This window comes from Lutjanus erythropterus, chromosome 7 (genome assembly GCF_056507025.1).
Source record: "Lutjanus erythropterus isolate fLutEry1 chromosome 7, fLutEry1.hap2, whole genome shotgun sequence".
Classification (NCBI taxonomy): Eukaryota; Metazoa; Chordata; class Actinopteri; order Lutjaniformes; family Lutjanidae; genus Lutjanus; species Lutjanus erythropterus.
In genome coordinates, this window is record NC_139323.1 from 39,970,300 (window position 1) to 39,989,727 (window position 19,428).

At 39.3% G+C, this 19,428-nt stretch overlaps 1 protein-coding gene across 1 annotated transcript; it reads left to right on the forward strand.

Moving 5' to 3' along the window:
* The first annotated feature begins 501 nt into the window (after nucleotides 1-501).
* On the forward strand, nucleotides 502-15,886 carry acsbg2 (acyl-CoA synthetase bubblegum family member 2). The gene is made up of 13 exons (XM_084723752.1): nucleotides 502-657; nucleotides 3,055-3,326; nucleotides 5,475-5,563; nucleotides 8,031-8,151; nucleotides 9,189-9,269; nucleotides 9,361-9,510; nucleotides 10,263-10,439; nucleotides 11,091-11,272; nucleotides 11,666-11,908; nucleotides 12,027-12,244; nucleotides 12,438-12,577; nucleotides 13,279-13,525; nucleotides 14,135-15,886. The coding sequence occupies exons 2-13, from the start codon at nucleotides 3,147-3,149 to the stop codon at nucleotides 14,251-14,253; spliced, it is 1,947 nt and encodes a 648-aa protein (XP_084579878.1). The 5' UTR covers nucleotides 502-657; nucleotides 3,055-3,146; the 3' UTR covers nucleotides 14,254-15,886.
* The last annotated feature ends 3,542 nt before the right edge of the window (nucleotides 15,887-19,428 follow it).

Consider the following 19,428-nt stretch of genomic DNA (forward strand, 5'->3'; position numbering starts at 1 on the left):
GTCCATGCACAAATGCGTCCAAATCACCTTGACACCGCCACTTGTCTCGAGAGCTTTGGCTCCCATCCTGGGTGTTAGATGGCAAATCTGAGAGGTCACAAGATAATAATAAGTTATATAAGGAGACCAAACACGTCTCTTCTCCCTGACGGCAGCCAAATATATCAAGCCACCCATGCTGGAGCCCCAGTGCTCAGTATCAGTAGTTCACGTAATGTTAGTAATTGTGAAGCATCATTGTGTATAGGATTACATCCCTGTCAGTGTAATTATAGTGGTTTTATCACTGCTGCTTTGTTCTTGAAGCTTTAATTTAATGCACTAATAATATAAACTTTACTTTGAAACTGTTACCATGAGTGTTTACAAGATCTACAGTTGAGATGTAGGCGCAATATTCACTTTCAGATTAGTGGTGGGTTAGTTTTCCCCCTGTGACTCAGTTCAAGGTCTCTGGTTTTCCCCGAGGATTTGACAGTCACTTTGGGAACTCCGCTCGCCTGTGTCAGGTGACAGGTTTTTTCCTTTTCTGCAGTGAGTCTTCAGAGGAAGAGTCCGCGGGGGAAAGGGACGAGGAGACTGGCGCACGTAATGAAGTCGCCAGCAGCGCCAAGACTGCAGAGGTCCCCGCTGAACACACCTCAAACACACAAACAGGTGAGGAACGGGCCGGAGAAAAGCCACCAGGTTGAGTGTGTTTATTCTTTCTCTGCCCCTCCCTAAACTCTAACATTTGTAAGGGTGGCTGAACCGGAAAAGAATTATGGTTAGCAATATACCAGTGTGGCTGCAGGTCATAAAAAAGTCTTAAATGTTTGTTTATTGAATGCTGTAAACATGGTATAAATTCAATCCAAGCACAAAATGTACAATGTTTAATTATTCTTTGGCAAAGTCAGATGATGTCCCCTGTTGACCACCATAACATCTGTCTGGATGGCATGGAGGAGCTAGCTAGTTAGCTAACACACAAACATTCCTAACACCTAGTTTTAACCCTTTCTCACTAAAATTTGGACATGGTGGCAATCCATGTATAAACTAGAAAACAGAGAACCAAAGTAATATTACAGGGATCTAAAGGACTTTCAGTAAAGAAACTGGTGTTCTACCTCATTATATAATATCATTCCAGTCTCTGGCTGTTGGACAGCTATACAGATTAATATCTTTAAGGAGAAAGTTATTTTTATTCAGACGAATGTTCTTAAATGTTACTGATGTTTAACGTTGTCATTTTGCCTCGCATATAATTTTGAACCACTAATGTACACATTTCCTCCGTATTTGATTATTTTAATTGAGTGATGGCATCAAAAAGTCTTTCCATCCTGACATAACTGGGCCACATTCTGAGGTGGATCCAGTCCGTCTGTTGGCTCTTGTCGCTGAAGTCAGCATTAGTGAAGGTTTTTCTCTAAACTTTCTTCCTGAGGAAGTGAGTCAAACAGAAGTTCCCACATTTTCTGGCAGAACAAGCTGACTTTCCTTTTCCTGACTTCAGCCTCCACGTCGACATTCCTTCCTGTCCGAGTCACTGAGGGAAGAACACACTTGCTCCTTATTCCATGATGTTTGTTTACAGTTATGTAAAGTTTTGCTTTGACTGTGAAATAAGGCTGACCTGATTTTTTTATTTTTAATTCAAGATATTCAAAGTTCATTCAAATGAACAGGAACTATGAACAGAAACTTTTAGAATAACCACCAAGACAGAGGAGTAATAAAACTGTTAAGTTGGTTAAATGGTTTCATAAAATTATACACTAAACTCGTCGTCTCAGTTTTGGTGTATTTATGTACTGAATGAAATATAATTAATTGAACTATTCACCCTCCTGACCTTTCAGCTGCTCCATGAACTGATAACCAGCTGCTCGTGTTTGGTCATAAATCCACTGTCATTTAGTTCCTGTTTGCAAAATGACACCGTCGTATATTAAAACAGGTTAACGACTTTTCTTTCTCATCATTAAAAACCACAGCATGGAAGTGGTGCTTTCCCCTCTTCTAATCTACTGTTTATTATAACTCGGGTGTTTATTTGTGTAGCTGAGGCCATTGGCTCTATCACTTGTGATCATTTTGGAGTCGTCAGAGCGATTACTGAGGTGTCTGAACCCAGCAGCTTCATTAAAAATAGGTTCAATGTGGCAAGAAGCAGTAAAATGATCAGCCAGACTGTAACCAAGCCAACAGTTTATTTAAAGGTTAGTGAGCTGAAAATGTTGCAGATAAGCCTTCACTGCAGAGGAAACTCACCAGCGTGTCTGTTAGCAGTTAAAACCAGGAAGCTGTTCTATAAATACAAACGGACATCTACAGTGAACAATTGGGGCTGTTATTTTACAGTTTGCTCAGAGAGTTTGGTTGCCATCCGCGTTTCTTTTACAACCTGTACGAGGATCACGCTGCTCATGTTGTTCACATTCCAGCAATTATTTACAGTTTTTCTCTTTAACAATTATTAAGACCATTTAAGATGCGAAACTTTACATTTTTCTTTAGCTCAAATAATAATGATAACACACTATTTATACCTTGAGTGCTTTTCTAGGGCCTCATAGACACTTTAGATGACGAATTACGATTAAATGCTTTATTGTTATTGCACATTACTCACAACAGAATTTGGTTTGGCAGCAGTCCACCTTACTTGGCAGCAAAGCAGGATGCAGTTTGTTATTACACTTAAATTAAAAAAATGAAGGTGCAAGGGTAGCACAGGGTATTTTGTGTTTTAAAACAGTTGAATAGCCTTTAAGGGTTTTTATAAAGGTAAGATAATATTGACTTTACTGTCACAAAGAAAACAACATCCAGCCAGCCTGAAAAAACGGCTTACTGGTGTTCATTTGGACATCAATGTGTGACTGAGCCCAACACTGAGCCAGGGCTTAGATCAGGCATCCCCTCTAGTACGACAAATACAGGGTGTCCGCTGCACCTCACATGGAGAACAATGAGATTTCAGCCGTTTAGGTCTGCATGTTTCTTGGAAAAGAGATCTGTTATTGAAATCTCACGGCAACCCTTTGCTCGTTTGTGTTCTAGTGAAAGCCCAGCGCCCAAACTCCCTGTCGGTGCCAGCGGCAGGCGAGCCCGGCCTGTGGACGTCACAGGGGGACGCAGAGGTGAAACTGAGGATGGGGGACTCTGGCCTGGCTGCTGAGACACCGTTGACCATCAACCAGATGTTCACCTCGGCTGTGGAGCGCTTTGGTGACTACACAGCTCTGAGCTGGAAGGAGGGCGAGCAGCAGAAGAGCCTGAACTACAGAGAATACTACAAGACCTGCCGCACCGCCGCCAAGAGCTTCCTGAAGGTAGTGTTTTTTTCATCTATTTAGTGAATTCATAAATCATGAAAGGCAAACTGTGCAAGATTTTCCTAAAAAGAAAGCGATGAATAGATGTATATACTGGTCACCCCCCCACCCCCACCCCCCCACCCCTCCATCTGACCAGGGGAGAAATAGAGCGAAACAAAGTTGATTGGACATGATTTATGTAGGTGAAATAAACAAACAAGAAAAAGAAACAAAGATCATGCTGACCTTTATTTTACTAAAATTCAACTTGAATTATTTTTTATCAGTTGCCTCCCCAGTTATTGTTAATTATTGACAATAATTGTAGTGTGAGGAGTGTAAACCTTTTTTTGGCTTCAGCAGGCGGACGTGCCATAAAAAAAATTGAGAACCACTGGATTACACTATATTATGTGTGTAAACATAAGTTATTACGTTGGTAATATTATTTGTAATTAGTCTACCAGGAAACCAAGTCTTAGTCTACTGGAAACCAAACCCAGAACAGTTCTATATTTCAATGCTGGAAAAATTGATGCCAGGGTGTTGCGCAAGTAGAGAGTTTCCACAGGGTAGTCTCATTTCAAAATTTAGAAGAACTCAGTTACACAACACCTTAAAAGTAAAGAGAGAACTTATATTTTTATCCACCCTCAACAACAATTCTCCTTCAGTATCTAAAGGTCTAAGATGTGTTTTGTGTTTTAAACAAGCAACTTCTGTTGCCGTTGTTGTAACGTCTTGTGGCAACATATTTGATTTCATGCCAAGTCCGTCTAGACGACACACGCTCAGGGTGAAGGAGTCTGCTCCGGACAGGCCTCAGCTGTTCCTACAGGATAAAGCACGTTATTGTTTATTGTGAAATTCAACACAGTTAGTCAGCATGGAGACTCAGCGGGAGTCATGAACACACACACATAGAAAGACATACAACACGTGTCTTTCTGCATTTATACACACAAACTAACCTGAACTTGATGCACCCACACATGTCGACACATGCTGCCACGTGCAACATGAACCTACAACCCCTCAGCTTGTTTTAGGTCAGAAGTTTATGATGCAAAGCTCACAGCGTAACAATGAATTCTTTGGCAGAGTTTTCACTCTCTCAGCAGATAACAAAGCTCATTTTAGTCAGCGACCGGGTTACGTTTCCATCTGTTTAGAAGTCGGGCCTCATATTAGATTCCAACTACTGTCATGAAAGACTTCATGAGTTATTTAAGAAGCTCATTGCAGTATTGGACTCGTATCAGTTTCCATTATAGCAGTCTTGTGTATATTTGGCTGTGTATCTATTCCCATGGTAACAGCTGCCGTGGCAATGCACTGCAGGCAACCCCGAGCTCTGATGACCCTGCAGATCAGCAGATCGGCTCAAAACTGTCTCCGCACGCTTCAGGAATAAAAACAAATTTAGTTTTAGACTAACTTCAGTGAATGCATGAAAATCAGAGAATCAGGTGCTTGAAATCCTTGAAAACACTTGAATTTGAATGTAGTGTTCTCAAGATCTGAAAAGCCCTTGGATTTTTAGATAAAGCGCTTGAAACTGCATGACATTTTAATTGCATTGCTTTCATAGTAAATCACTACCTGACCTGAGAAATAAAATGCTCTGAATATTGGCTCAGACAGGTTGTATTGGATGCCAAGTCTTCTTACAGATAAGTTGCGCATTTTGAAACATGACACTTTGTTGTGTTTTTCTTAAATGTGTAATTTATCACAGCTGTAAGCTCCTGGAAAAACTTGAAAGTGCACTTTGAAAATTTGACTTGGGAAAAGATTTGCGAACCCTGGAAAATATATCTTTCATATGGTTCATAAGGAAAGAATGTTGTTTTTTGTTCTTAATTTGCAGATGATGTCATAAACTTTCATCTTAAAAGAAAAGACATGGACCATTTTTTCTTGGCATGTCACCTCGACATTTCTTGTCTGCAAAAAAACAGAAAATGGTGCCCAGCACATTTAAAAACTGAATAAATAAAATAAAACTAAGACAGATTACACTGTACCTGCAATGTCACAGCTGAAATATGAACTGAAATAGAATGAAAATGGATGTGCAGGATATCCCACTGTTATTTCTAGGATTATTTAAAAATGCATTATTTTATTTATACCTAATAAGCACGTTTTGTCTTTCTACAGCTGGGTTTGCAGCGTTACCATGGCGTCGGCATCCTGGGCTTCAACTCCGCCGAGTGGTTCATCGCTGACATCGGAGCCATTTTGGCAGGGTGAGCGCCATCTTCATCTCTGAAGTTCATGTGACCGTCAGTGATGAGCTCATGTGTCACTGCAGCTTTGTGTTCGTGTGTGAATGTTCTGTATGCGTGTCCTCATACCTGAGTGGTGTGATCCAGGACTCGAAATGCGAGTGCACCGACTGCAGCGTAACATCGGGTGTTATCCGGTTCAGCACGTTGCCTCTCTGCTTAAAGACATCTTGATTGATAGATTGCAGCACAGCACTGATGATGATGATGATGCAACAAAGTACAGCAAGTACTGTTTTGAGGTACTTGTGCTTCACTTGAGACAAGATAAGATATTCTGTTATTAGTCCCCCAGCAGAGAGATTTGCAGTGTTACAGCAACAAGTGGATAGAAAGCTAGAATCAGTAAGAAAACAATAGTAATAAGTAATCAAGCAATATAAATAGGAAGATATATAAAAACTAGGAACTATATTGTATTTGCATTTTACTCTGTTTAAATAATGTAGTTTTTACTCAACTACATTTATCTGACAGTTGTAGTAATTGATTATTTTCAACTTTAAAAAGCATATAATCTTCATATAATCATATAATCCAGATGTCAGTCTTTCAGTTCCACCAGTGTTTCCCTGTAAACCTCTCAGATGGTTCAAATAAACGTCTGAGGCCCCGCAGATGAAAAATTATCCAATATTTCATAAAAAGCAAAGATCAGAGAACATCATCACTGTATCAACAGTTTTTTTTTTTCTTCTCCCACTAATCGTCCCCCAACCCCACAGATTTAAGCACCGCCCAAACCGGGAACGTCAACAACCATGAATATGTCGTTTTAAAAGCTGTTGTAACGCAAGTGGATGGTGGACGCCACGCCACACCTATAACAGTAATTTTCACAGTGATCTGATGAATGTTAGAAACACTGACAGCCAATCAGAATCCTCCTGAATTTACAGGGTACAGTCTATAACTTATTAAATGCTTACAGAACATAATATTAGGCTGAAAATTTTATGTAAAAAATGATTTTCCCTGAAACGTACTGCTGTGCAGGATTTTTTACTTGTGGAGTATTTATGCATTGCGGTATTGGTACTTTTATTTAAAGGGATAGTTCACCTCCAAATCAAAAACGTAATTTTCCCCTGACCTGCAGTGTTATTTATTCTTTACGATTTTTTTGAGTGTGAGTTGCAGAGTTTTGGAGATATCAGCTGTAGAGATGTCTCTCCAATATAATGGGACTAAATAGCACTTGCCCAAAGTACCAAAAAAGTACATTTGAATAATTTAAATCCAGTGTCTCTTTCCAAAAATCACAACCTGGTTACTCGAGATAATCCACAGACCTTGTTGCAGGAGCCACTTTTTTTTCTATTGAAAGCAGTTCTGTAAGATTCTTCTGCAGAGAGCACTACAGGCCAGGGGGAAAATATGTATTTTTGGGTGAACTGTCCCTTTAAGTACTCCTTCCACCACTCATGAATTATGTGCATCATGAAACAGCGATCACAAGCTTCTCTTTTGCAGTGATTTCTGCATAAATACTCAAAATGGACGCCCTAACACAAATCAAACTTTGTGATTAATTCGGCGAGCTAAAATACACCAAGAAATCAATCTAATCCAAGAAGCCAAAAACCTTTTGATTAATAAGCCACATCATTGATTGGTCATGGCTGGATATGCTTCAGCTGAGCTCCTGACTTCACCAAACGTGTGTTATGTGACATTCGGGGTTTTCATGCTCTGCAGTTAATTTTAACTGCGATTACGGCGACCTTTTCCATAAACTGCAGCTCCTGTAAAGCTGATATCAAGCGTGCATTTAGGGAAATGAATTATAGTTATACAGAGAGTCTGCACAGGTCATTTCTCTTGTGTGCCAAGTCATAAAAACCCTTCTGTGGGAGCTGTCACAGACATGCTGACACTGTTTGTGGATTCCCCAGTTTCCCACGCCTACTCTCAATAAGAATGCATTGAGACAACCGTCAACCTGTCAGACTGGTCCTGATGAGCCAAATCACAGGTTCAGTTTAATAGACTTAGTAGTAAGACGTATGTTTGCTGCAGATCACGTTGCTGGAAAGCAAAACAAAACAGTTGAATGGAGTTTTGTGTGTTGATCCTAATGAATGTGTTCTGGTGAAACGGTGCTGCCAGGTGAAGCAGTTTCTATTGTCTCATCTTAACTGTGAATGGGAGCATTAAAAAACAAAACATCAGACAGTAATGGAGAGAATAAAGAAAAGTTAGTGAGGACACTTGAACTTTGTCACCTTCGGTTTCCCCACATGTAGTTCTGCTCAAACAATGGAGATGGTTTTTGGACATCAGGTCTCATTGTTCTGTGGATTAAATGAAATATGTTGTACGGCAGGTTTCTGCATGCAAGGTCTTCCAGAAAAGCACATGAAGAGAGTTTCAATTGAATGTGTGTATCGGTTAATTTGAAAGAGAAACCGTCCGTTGTGTGTTGCAGTGGGTTTGCTGTGGGCATCTACACCACCAACTCTCCTGAGGCGTGCCAGTATGTAGCAGAAAACTGCAGGGCCAACATCCTCGTGGTGGAGAACCACAAACAGCTGCAGAAGATCCTCCAGGTGAGATGATCAGGATGAGCGAGAACGCTGCACAGAAACACTGCAGACGAGCGGTCGACCGACGTGGGTTTTCCAGTGGTTGATGCCGATTTTAAGAGAGCAGGGCAGCCAACGCTGATTTCAAAACAAAGAAAAGTCATTTCATGCACATTAAAATCTGATATACATGCTTATCTTAGCCAGTAACATTCAGTTCAATTTAATATTTGACCCAGAGGCAATTTGTGCCGCAGTGAGTGTAAAAATCACATGGGAAAACATATATAAACACAAAGAATGACACAGAAGATACAGCCGTTGACATAAACCCGTGCATAGGGGGGTTTGCATCCACAGTCATTCAAGCTCCACAGACACTTAACGGTTTTCGATTCGAGTTTCTGTCATTGGGAGAAACAGGTTAGCATTTAGAAAAGACAATAGTGAGGAAATTTAGGCAAATATTTACAGCATGAGAGTATAGTATAGTAGTAGAGTTCTAGTACAGGGCTCTAAATGAACAGAGAAGTTGAGCGCTAACATCGTTCCACAGCAACCAAGCTGACAAAAACTGTCTGCAGACATGTTGTTTATCAGCCTCATGACTGCAGGCTTTATCTTCAAATGCCAGATAATAAGCCTGATTAATCGGTGTATCACAACTGTGGACAGTTTTTTAGGACGGAGTTTTTTAGTCTACACTGAAAAAAGTCACAAAACAAAGAAGACTCAGTCTGTAAAGTCCATATGCAAACACACCAAGTACTTAAAACCTGCTTAAAATAACTTTGCAGTATGGATTTGCATAGAAACCCACTGTGACTGGGGAAAAAGATCCTGTTAGCCATTAGAAACTTTTTCAGAATATGTATTTGATAAAGTTTCTCATTATTTTGAGATACTGAGTCATTAATTAGAGAAAGTTTCCTCATTATTATGACTTAAAGGATTACCCCCCCCCCACACACACACACACACACACACACTTTAGTCGAAATTGGCCTCCATAGATTTGTGAGATTTTTGTATCCCTAATGTGTTTGTTTGTTTGTTCACAGGTTGAAGACAAGCTGCCACACTTGAAAGCAATCATCCAGTACAAAGACACACTAAAAGAGAAGAGACCAAATCTGTACACAGTAAGCAAACAATCTGTAAATGAGACGGACATGAAAAGGTAAATGTAGTTCATGAAGCGTCGTCTGAGTGATTTCTGTTTGTGTGCCGCAGTGGGACGAGTTCATGGAGCTCGGACGCGATGAGCCCGACGAACCCCTCGACGCCATCGTCGCCAGCCAGAAGCCCAACCAGTGCTGCACGCTCATCTACACCTCAGGAACCACAGGACAGCCCAAAGGAGTCATGCTCAGCCATGACAACGTAAGTGACACGAGCCGAGTGTTTCTGTGCCTCTGAGGAGTCACGTGTTCGTCTCCTGACACTGACAGCAGAGAGAAACGTGCAGCTGACAGCTGAAAGAATCACACTGCTTGTTAGGCAGGTTTATAGATGCTGTAGACGCACATCAACAAAGTACACTGAGGAACTAAATGTACTTCACCTTTAACACTGTGTTCAAGGAAATACACAGTTAAACCATAGACTCCTTAACTTGGCACCTGAATGTCTGAAACAGTTAAAACTTGCACATATTTTATTCTTGTCAAGGTTCACTTACAGAGCTTTGAACATTGTGCTCAAATATATTCAGTTTATTGGTTTAATCTGGGTTTAAAATTAATGTTGCACTTGACCTCTGTTCAGAAAATCCAAGTTTATTGATGCAAACAAAATATAATGAAAACAATATGGAGATGCTTGCTTACACAAATGATAATAAATTAAGATAAATTAATTAATTGGGATGCTGTTGAGACAGGAAGTATAAAAGGGAGGTAAAACGTTACGGTTTCCTCGCTAAGTAATAACAGAAATACAACCTAATAAGTTTAAAATTCTATATTTAAATTTGAGTTTAAGTGCATCAGAATTAAATTTAAACGAGTTTAAAAGTTATAAGTAATAACATAATGTAAGGTTTAAAAATGAATCCTTGTTGGTCTAACCCAGTCTCTGTGACCTCCAGTTAAAGATGCGTCATATTAACTGTATTCCTCCGCCCCTCCTCTCAGGTGACGTGGACGGCGCTCGCCACCAGCCGTCACGTGCGTCTGACAGACGCCAACCAGGCTCAGGAGGTGGTCGTCAGCTACCTGCCGCTCAGCCACATCGCCGCTCAGATGGTCGACATCTGGTGCACCATGAAGGTCGGAGGAGCGACGTACTTCGCTCAGCCAGATGCTCTGAAGGTGAGATACAGCAGTCGTGCTTATATGTGGAGAAGAGGACGCAAACACACGAACACCGTAAAATATTTGAAATTCACTTAATGAAAAATGTTAAATAATACAAAGAAGAGAAATACTGAGTTCTGAGAAGTTATGATTATCCCAAATAAAAAGCCTGATTAAAATTTCTTTTTAAAAGTCAGTTTTCCACTCTAATATCAGTGTGTTTCATAGTTAAGTAGCATGAAAACAAATCGCCGTCATCAAAAACTGATCTCTGGTCGTCTCTGCTAATCATGTGCTTCTTACATGACGTGTCCTTTCATGGGAATTGTGAGATTTTATCTGTGGTGTAAAAACACATCTGGTATGCTGAGCTGCCCTTTATTTCTCTTTTTAATTCCATCATCATCACCCTTCACGTGCATTAATCACATGTAAAGTGTATAATGTAGTTAGTGAAGGCAGATTATCAAGAGCTCCAGTAAAAGTTAATGATTGCCTGAGGGTGGACATATGAGCGCGTTACATGGACGTGAATAAGAAGCTTTTTCATCCAATAGTTTTCCAGGATCCTGGCCTCGTGTTGTGGCAGCGGATTTCTTTTTTCCTGCTCATTTCCCGCCTGTGTGAGCTGTAAACTACATGTGATGTTTGTCTTTCTGTTATCAGGGCTCTCTGGTAAACACCTTGAAGGAGGTGCGTCCCACAGCCTTCATGGGTGTCCCTCGCGTGTGGGAGAAGATGCAGGAGAAGATGAAGTCTGTCGGAGCAAAATCTTCGACTGTGCGCAGGAAGGTGGCGGCGTGGGCCAAAGATGTCGGCCTGCAGGCAAACCTGACCAAGATGAATCAGTACGTAAACATTAATATGTTCCAGCTTTATTTAGACGTGGTTCCTCGTTTCTGTTCTCATGCTTCAGTTCTGTTCTTTTTGCTAAAAAGTTATTTTGTTCTGTTAGTACGGCCCTCTTGCGTGTAACAGTGACAAACCTTGTGTTCTTTACTATGACTGGTGGAACTCCTGGGAAGCTACTGTGATTGGTCAAATTTGCAGAAAAGTTGCGATTATTGGACAAAATTGGAAAGTCATGCAGAAAACATGGGAACTGGTTGAATTAGCATTAACTGTTGGGCTCACGGAGGGACTGATTAGTGTCAGACAAAAGAAAATTTTGCTTTTCAAGACTAAAGTAAAAAAACAAAACAAGAAAACACTCACACTGTCTGTTTTTTGTCTCTCCTCAGAAATGGAGCTGCTGGCCGCGCACCGTTCAGCTATCACTTAGCCAAAAAGCTTGTGTTCAAAAAGGTTCGTAAGGCTCTGGGCCTGGACCGCTGCAACAAATGCTACACAGGCGCCGCTCCCATCACCAAAGACACCCTGGAGTTCTTCCTCAGCCTGGATATTCCTCTGTACGAGCTGTACGGCATGAGCGAGAGCACCGGACCTCACACCATCTCCATCCCCGAAGCCTTCAAGCTCACCAGGTACACTCCTCCTCTTACTCCACTGTGATCTGACACAGACTTCTTCCAATGACAAAACAGAGACTAATCGAAAAGTGCTTGGTGGTGAATTATTAACACGCCGATTTGTCCTGCGCAGCTGTGGTAAAGAGATCCCAGGCTGCAAGACGAAGCTGCACAACCCTGACGAGGAGGGAAACGGCGAGATCTGCTTCTGGGGCCGACACGTCTTCATGGGTTACCTCAACATGCCAGACAAGACGGAGGAGGCGCTCGATGCAGAGGGCTGGCTGCACTCAGGTGACCTCGGCAAACACGATCAGAACGGATTCCTCTTCATCACCGGCAGAATCAAAGGTACTTTTTCTGTATTTCCTGTAGAGCTCGATAACACTCAGACAAATACATCTGTACTGGATCTATGAGAGACTTAGAGAATCTCTTTTACAGCCTCCAAAATGATGGATTCAGGGTCCTCTCAGAGGAGATTGATCTGCGATCGATTGAGCCCGTCTGTTACTTAACCCGTGTGTCCTGTGTTTGATTTTAGAGCTGATCATCACAGCAGGAGGCGAGAACATTCCTCCTGTACCCATCGAGGATGCAGTGAAGGAGGCCGTGCCGCTCATTAGTAACGCCATGTTGATCGGAGACAAGAGGAAGTTTCTGTCTATGCTGCTCACAATTAAGGTAAGACTGAGACCATTAATCAGAGACTAATAAAAGCATTTGGAGAGACTGTATGTGTTTGATGTCATCTGAAGTTATGTAAAACAGTAATATTAGGCTACTTTGTATTTCATGTCCACATCATCATTTCACCCTCTGCCGTCTCTAAAAAACACCTGGTGTGAAGTATGTGTGAAGTGCACACATCTGTCTCTCAGAAGTAGCAGTTATATGAGGACAAATGCATGTGGTTTTGTTTAGTTTTTTTTTTTTTATCTGTGCTGGTGTTGAATTTACAGCCCGCATGGTTCTCTTCACCTTAATGAGGAGTTGAAGTTGAGGACAGTCAGGGAAACTCCTGCAGATAACACAGGAAGTTAAAAGGCTGAGTGAAGGGTATCAGATGGTGACTTAAGTTGCGACCTGTTAGCAGCGCTGTATCTTCATGTGCATTTCAAAACATGACCGGCTCTGAGTCTTGTAAGCATTTTATCTTTACACATTTTTTATCTAATCTCAGAAAGAGCCGATATACTCTCTCTGAACTGATAGCAGAAGGACCAGCAGCAGTAAAAAAAAAAAAACAGAATTTCTTCTCACATGCTGCCATCTAGTGGTAAAACTGCAACATGACAACAGGCAGACAATGTGCTAATACCTTAAGCTTAATAAAAGTGAAAATATTGTACAATATGATTAAATCTTTAAACCTTTTCCTCCAGTGTCAGGTAAATGCAGAGTCAGGTGAACCAGAGGATGAACTGACCCCAGAGGGCATCGAGTTCTGCCGGAAGCTGGGCAGCAACGCCACGCGAGTCTCCGAGATCGCAGGTGGACGAGACCGGGCGATCCACACCGCCATCCAGGAGGGCATCAACCGGGTCAACGAGAAGGCGACCTCCAACGCTCAGCGCATTCAGAAGTGGATCGTTCTGGATCGGGATTTCTCCGTTTCAGGAGGAGAGCTAGGTGAGTGACACGGGAACGCAGGGTGAGCTGAGCAGAGGAGATTTATTTAAGAGGAAGAAGAGGGGAGCAGTTTTATACTTTCATATCTCCTAAGCCTCACAAACGCACTTAGTTTCTTGAGTGATCATGTTTGGCAGCAGGCTGCACAAACTGCACTGTGTGACTGAGTTCATGCACACTGATGAAGGGCGGATCGCCAAAAACATTTTGTGCAGCCGACTGTCAGACATGATCACGTCAAACTTTAATAAGAGATATTCCTCTCTTCTTTATATGGATATATGTATTTCACTGGATGATCACAGCAGGTTTAACTGGAGCGTAAGATAAGCTAAAAATATCTGCAATGCATGAAGTGACAGTGAAGAGGCTGATGCCTGAGAACTGAACAGCTGAAATTAAATAGATATTTAGCTCTTCGTCTCATCATGCTCTTGACTCAAGTCTGTTGAGGTTTAAAGCTCTGATACAGTGACCTCTAGTGGAGTTTAGGTGAACCGCAAAGGACAAAGCAACTGAGTTTAGAATAAACTTCAGCCACGCAATTTAGACGTGTCTGAAGCCTTCAACAAGACAAACGTTTAACAGTATGAATTCTTTGTTCCTCAGGGCCGACGATGAAGCTGAAGCGGCCGGTGGTGGTGAAGATGTACAAGGAGCAGATCGAGAACTTTTACAAGGAGCTGGCGACTCCAACGACCCCCGACAACCCGCTGCCTCCAAAATAGAGCTGCTGCTGCTGCTCCACCTGCAGGGAGATTCAGACTCTCCACCTCATTGTCCAACCACCTCCCTGCTGCCTGTCTTCTTCTTCTTCTTCTCGTGTAAAAAAAAAAAAAATGTTTTGATTGCCTTAAGTTTAGTTCACTCTGTGGTTTACATTCGTGGGTGTTGTACAAAAGGAAAATCTGAAATAAGAAGCCATTGTACAATAGCTTTATGATTTTGAAGATGAATTCAACTATTTATTTGGATGAATGGTTCTAATGTTGGATAGATGAAGTAGCTGCAGCTGTATGTAAGAAAAGTTGTTTATTGCACTGCTTTACTTGAGAGACAGAGAATCCCAAAAAAAAAAAAAACATAGCAGGAGGAATTTGTTTTGGTTTTTTTTGAACGCGTTCTTTATTTATTTTCTGTTTGCCAAAGTTTACGTGGGCCAAAAAGGCTTCAAGTGAAGAAACATTTCTAGAAAATATGAAATTCAGCAATCATATCCAATGTTTTTACATGTATTTGGTGGTTTTCTCTCGTCTTTGTCAAACTCGTTTTAAAGAAATTAATCACTTATTTTGTACACGTGTTTAAAAAAAAAAATCAAAAGTTTTCTGCAAAGCTCATTACAGCTGCAATCTGTCTCTTAACTAAACATCCAAATGTTTGTTTCCATGCTGTAAAAACACGTCATTGAAGCCATATCTATTGCCTTTTGTAATTGTATTGTATACTGACTCATCGCGGCCTACACGCCTGCCTGGTCCTGTTGTCCCAACGGTCCTTCTGTGTGTAGACCTGCTGTGATTTTTTTTTTGTGTGATATTGTAAATATGTTTTGCCTACATTATCATCTTTTCATTTGTCTTTATTTAATTTTTATGTTTCGGTCGATTTTTCTGCAATTTACTCGGCATTTACGCAGAATTATTTGCACTTAGAGATGAAAAAAAAAAAAGGTGTCACAGGAATGGAAAATTGTACATAAGTTAGATTATATGACAAATATATCAACTGCATTAGAGCTGTCCTTCCATCTTTTACACATCACACATATAAATGTTCAGAAATGCTTGAAGTTTTGGACGCGCGTTCTTCGCCTCATCGAAGACATTTCACACCTCTTCAAAAATAAAATACATTTTAAGGAAGTAGAAGAGGTTGTTGCACTCCAAAGAGCCGATTCTTGTAAATGAAGTAATTGTATATAAGTATATGGTAGGTATTTGTAGCACTCTGATGAGTTCGGCGGCGTAGTTCGCTCAAAGACGTTCAGGGTAAATAAGACGACAGTTTCAACCTGTGTGCTTATTAAGTTAAATAAGGAAATGATGGTGATTCGGTTTGTCAGGGTGTGTGAGTTTCTCGCAGTCTTGACTTTGTACACCTGAGAGCCTGGAACATAAAGATTTTATATCTCATAAATACAAAAACACCCATTATCAGTGTGAGCTGAGGGATTAATTACAGCTTATTATTCTTAAGAGTTGTTATTCGAGAGTTCAAAAAAACGCCGTGACAGAAAACTGGATCTACCTGACCTTAATGAGCTGTTATTAATGTTGAGAGACGGACCCGTGCATGACGCTGCAGGAGGTGAATGTTTGTGTGCTCGATCGGTTATGGAATAAAAGTTGATTAAGCCGATGTGAGGATCTCCGTTCTTCTTCTTCTTGTGTGTTTTAATTGTCATGAACTCTCAGTTTAATCAGTGATTCTCAACATTAAGACTAACCTCAAATGATTTTGAATTTTTGTTTTCATCTCTGGTTTTGAATTAGTTCAGAATCAATCGGTTAATTATTCATATGTCAGTGTGAGTTCAGATTCTCAGACGCAGTTAACATTTACAACTGACAAAAGGGAGACTTATTATAAAGTGTACTGAAAATATCAAGTTAAATAATATTACCAAAGCCTTTATGTGTTAATCTGGTAACTGGAAAATGTAAAATGTAAATCTGATGCCAAATGAAAACTTTTTAACTATTAAGCTGACGGTGGTTACATGTTGGTCACTTACAGTAACTTTTTATTAACAAATATTAACAGATATAAATGCAGCTGATGGAGAAGACTAATTAATTAATTACAAATACTCAGTTACGTTTTTTTAGGTACTTCTACTTTTATGAGTAGATTTTCAAGTCTGTATCTGTACCTTGTAATCTACGTAGTTACTTTTAAAATCATATTTGAGTACTGAGTACAATTTGAATTAATATACAAATGTTTCAAAGACGTACAACTGAGAAACAGAACAAACGGCTGCGGCAGGAACACGTGGAGCAAAGATGATTAATCAGTCATCGATAATGCATTGATGGATATTTAATTGATAGGAGGAGCTGCATCTCGTTTTGACATCGTTTTGTCTGTTGAAACGTTTGTTGAATTAAAAAACTTAAACTTGTACTTTTTTAAGAAATTAAAAATGAGGTGAAAAAAAACTTGGTATCTTATAAATGATCAATGATTAATCAGTTATTAGTGTTTTTAATATGTGGATCAGGAAAAGGCACAAAATTAGTGAAACTAGTTTGGAGCGGTGACACCAATGGTTAAAAGTAACTAACTCTGAGTAGTTTTTGAGATTAATACTTAGTACTTTAATTGAAGTATTTTTCAACACCAGTACTTTTACTTGTAATTAAGTGATATTTTAGTCATGTAACAGTACTTTTACTTGAGTACAGATTTTAAGAACTCTTCCATCACTGCATATATCATAACACCTTATTAATAACTTATGTGTGTAATTGTGTTTACAATCTAACAACTGAATTATAAAACATTTTATCAGCGTAGTTTTATGGTAACAACATTTTATGTCTCATTTCAAATTATACATGATGAATAATAACTGATAAACTGGAAACAAGTTTTGTGTAAAAATGTTTTGGATGAAATTAAAGCAGATTATTTTTATCCTTTGAATATTGATCAGAGTTTTTAAGGAACAATCCCCTGCTGGTATGATGTATTATTTTAAAAACAATCATATATAATTAATTGTCTTCTTCCTGCCATCGTTATTTTAACTCTGATGTCAGTAAATCTGTTTGCTTACATTTGCAGTGACTGTGATTAATCAATACTTAAACTACTTGTTATGTAATATTCCTCAATCTGACAAAATTAAATAAACCTGTTCACTCTTAGACGTGTAAACTCGGATTTATAAGAGACTTCTGTACTTCCTGTAACTGTTGAACTGATATTTGTTAATTCACACTTAAACCTCAGAGTGGCCTATTTTTAATTTTTTAATTTTTTGGTTTATTATAAGCTTTTTTTGTCCACATTTATTTAGTCTTGATTTTTTTCTTGTATATAATCATTTCCTCAGTGGAATTAGTTGAATTTATTCTTAGGATATGAAGTTGGTTTCAAACTTTTGGGGGCATATATACATCTATAAATTTCAGTTTGTTAAATATTATTTATTAGTACTGGGTTTTCTCAGGACTTGATGTTTTTAACTGCTCACATTTGATCTGGTGTGTATTTGTTTATTGTAGAAGGTCCAGGATGTTGTTGTAGCGCCCTCTGTTGGTCATTTCCATATTTATACTTTAGACTGATGATGTGTTCGTCTGACTGATGAAGACCTGAAGAGTCGATGACTGTTGGTCTGTTTGATTTCCTTCTGCTCCAAGAATTAATTTAAAGTATTATTTCACCAGAGACTTAGTTTTACATTCAGTTCCACTCAAACATTAATCAGCTCTTTTCCTGAATCTTGACCTTTTCCTTCTTCTATGATCAAATTCAGCAACAGTCTCAACAAAACCTTTTCTTTTTTTTTTCAAAGTAATAAAAGTTACTCTGTTGGTTCTCTTACCTCTGATGACGGCCGCTGAGGGACTCTGAGTTTTTCACAAAAAAGACAAAAGCATTTTAAAAACTTGACAGATCTCTTCACATCAAACATTTTGACTTCTCTGCTTCACAGACAGGAAACATCCTTCATGTTATCAGTAACACCTGTGTGTGTGTGTGTGTGTGTGTGTGTGTGTGTGTGTGTGTGTGTGTGTGAGCTCTCTGCAGGATCCTAACAGGTCTGTTAATCAGATCTTCATTAAAGGCAGGTGTGTTCTGACAGGCGACTCTACACTGAGTGTATAACCTGCCGTAGAGGCTCAGTGTCAGTTCATTTGTTCCAGTTTGTTATATAATTTCATATCAGGCTGATTTCGCCTAAAGAATGTATTTATATTTTTAAATTAAACATAAAAGACTTGTTTATTGTGGTACAAAGAGTTTCAATTTGATGATAAAATGTCAGAAAATTGTGAAAAATGCTCAGATTTTCCAAGAAACTGCGACTGTAAACTCCATTATGAAGAAAACCAGCAACTGTTCACATCCAAGAAACTGGAATCAGTGAAAAATTGGCATATTTTCCTTAAAAAAAAAAAAAAATAATAATAATAATAATTAGACTGAGATTTTCTAAATAAGATGGAGAAGATCTGTTCACTGATTCCTTTCAGAGTAAAGCATCCTGCTGTTTTCATTTTTACTATCTTTATATACTTCTGTACATTTATTCATTTTAAACTTGTAATCCTGCTAATGATCCCTCTGTTACTAAATGTTTAATCTGATTACATATTTTTTCCTCTAACAGTAATTGAATAGTTACCTTTAAGCCTGTTTCTTTTGTGAAACTGCTGTGTTTAATTTAATTTTAACTTTGGCTCAGATGTGCTGTTTGTTTGTTTGGGGTTTCTTCTTCTTCTTTCTTCCTTTGATTATTGACTCTATATTCCTCCTGATCATCAAAATTCTTGTTAATTATATGATGATCTACTAATCAATCAATCAAACTGTGTCAGCTTTAATTTAAAAATGGATATATTTTGAAATACATTAGTTGAGAAAATATCCAAACACACAGAGATATTAGAAGGATTGATAGTTTATATCTCCCTAACTGTAACATCTGTAATGTCAAATATCGTGTATAATTTGGATAAAACAGTTAATAATGGAGGTTAAGCTGCGGTAGAGGTCTCTTGGTTCTCACACTAAGTTTGCGTCACAGAGAACAATTTATTGATCAGCGTCTGCCAATAAACGTTCCTCCCTATAGTGACATTTCCTCGATAGATGGTCAATGCATCATGAGCGTCATGAGCGTTATTGCCCGGCTCGCTGCTTGTCCTTTTAACCCCGCAGACTGC

Excerpts from the sequence above, each read along its gene's own strand:
- acsbg2 (XM_084723752.1), top strand. The coding sequence starts at position 3,147 with ATGGGGGACTCTGGCCTGGCTGCTGAGACACCGTTGACCATCAACCAG. Across the intron at positions 9,270-9,360 it reads AGAGACCAAATCTGTACACA|TGGGACGAGTTCATGGAGCT; the intron begins GTAAGCAAACAA and ends TGTGTGCCGCAG. Across the intron at positions 11,909-12,026 it reads GAAGCCTTCAAGCTCACCAG|CTGTGGTAAAGAGATCCCAG; the intron begins GTACACTCCTCC and ends TGTCCTGCGCAG.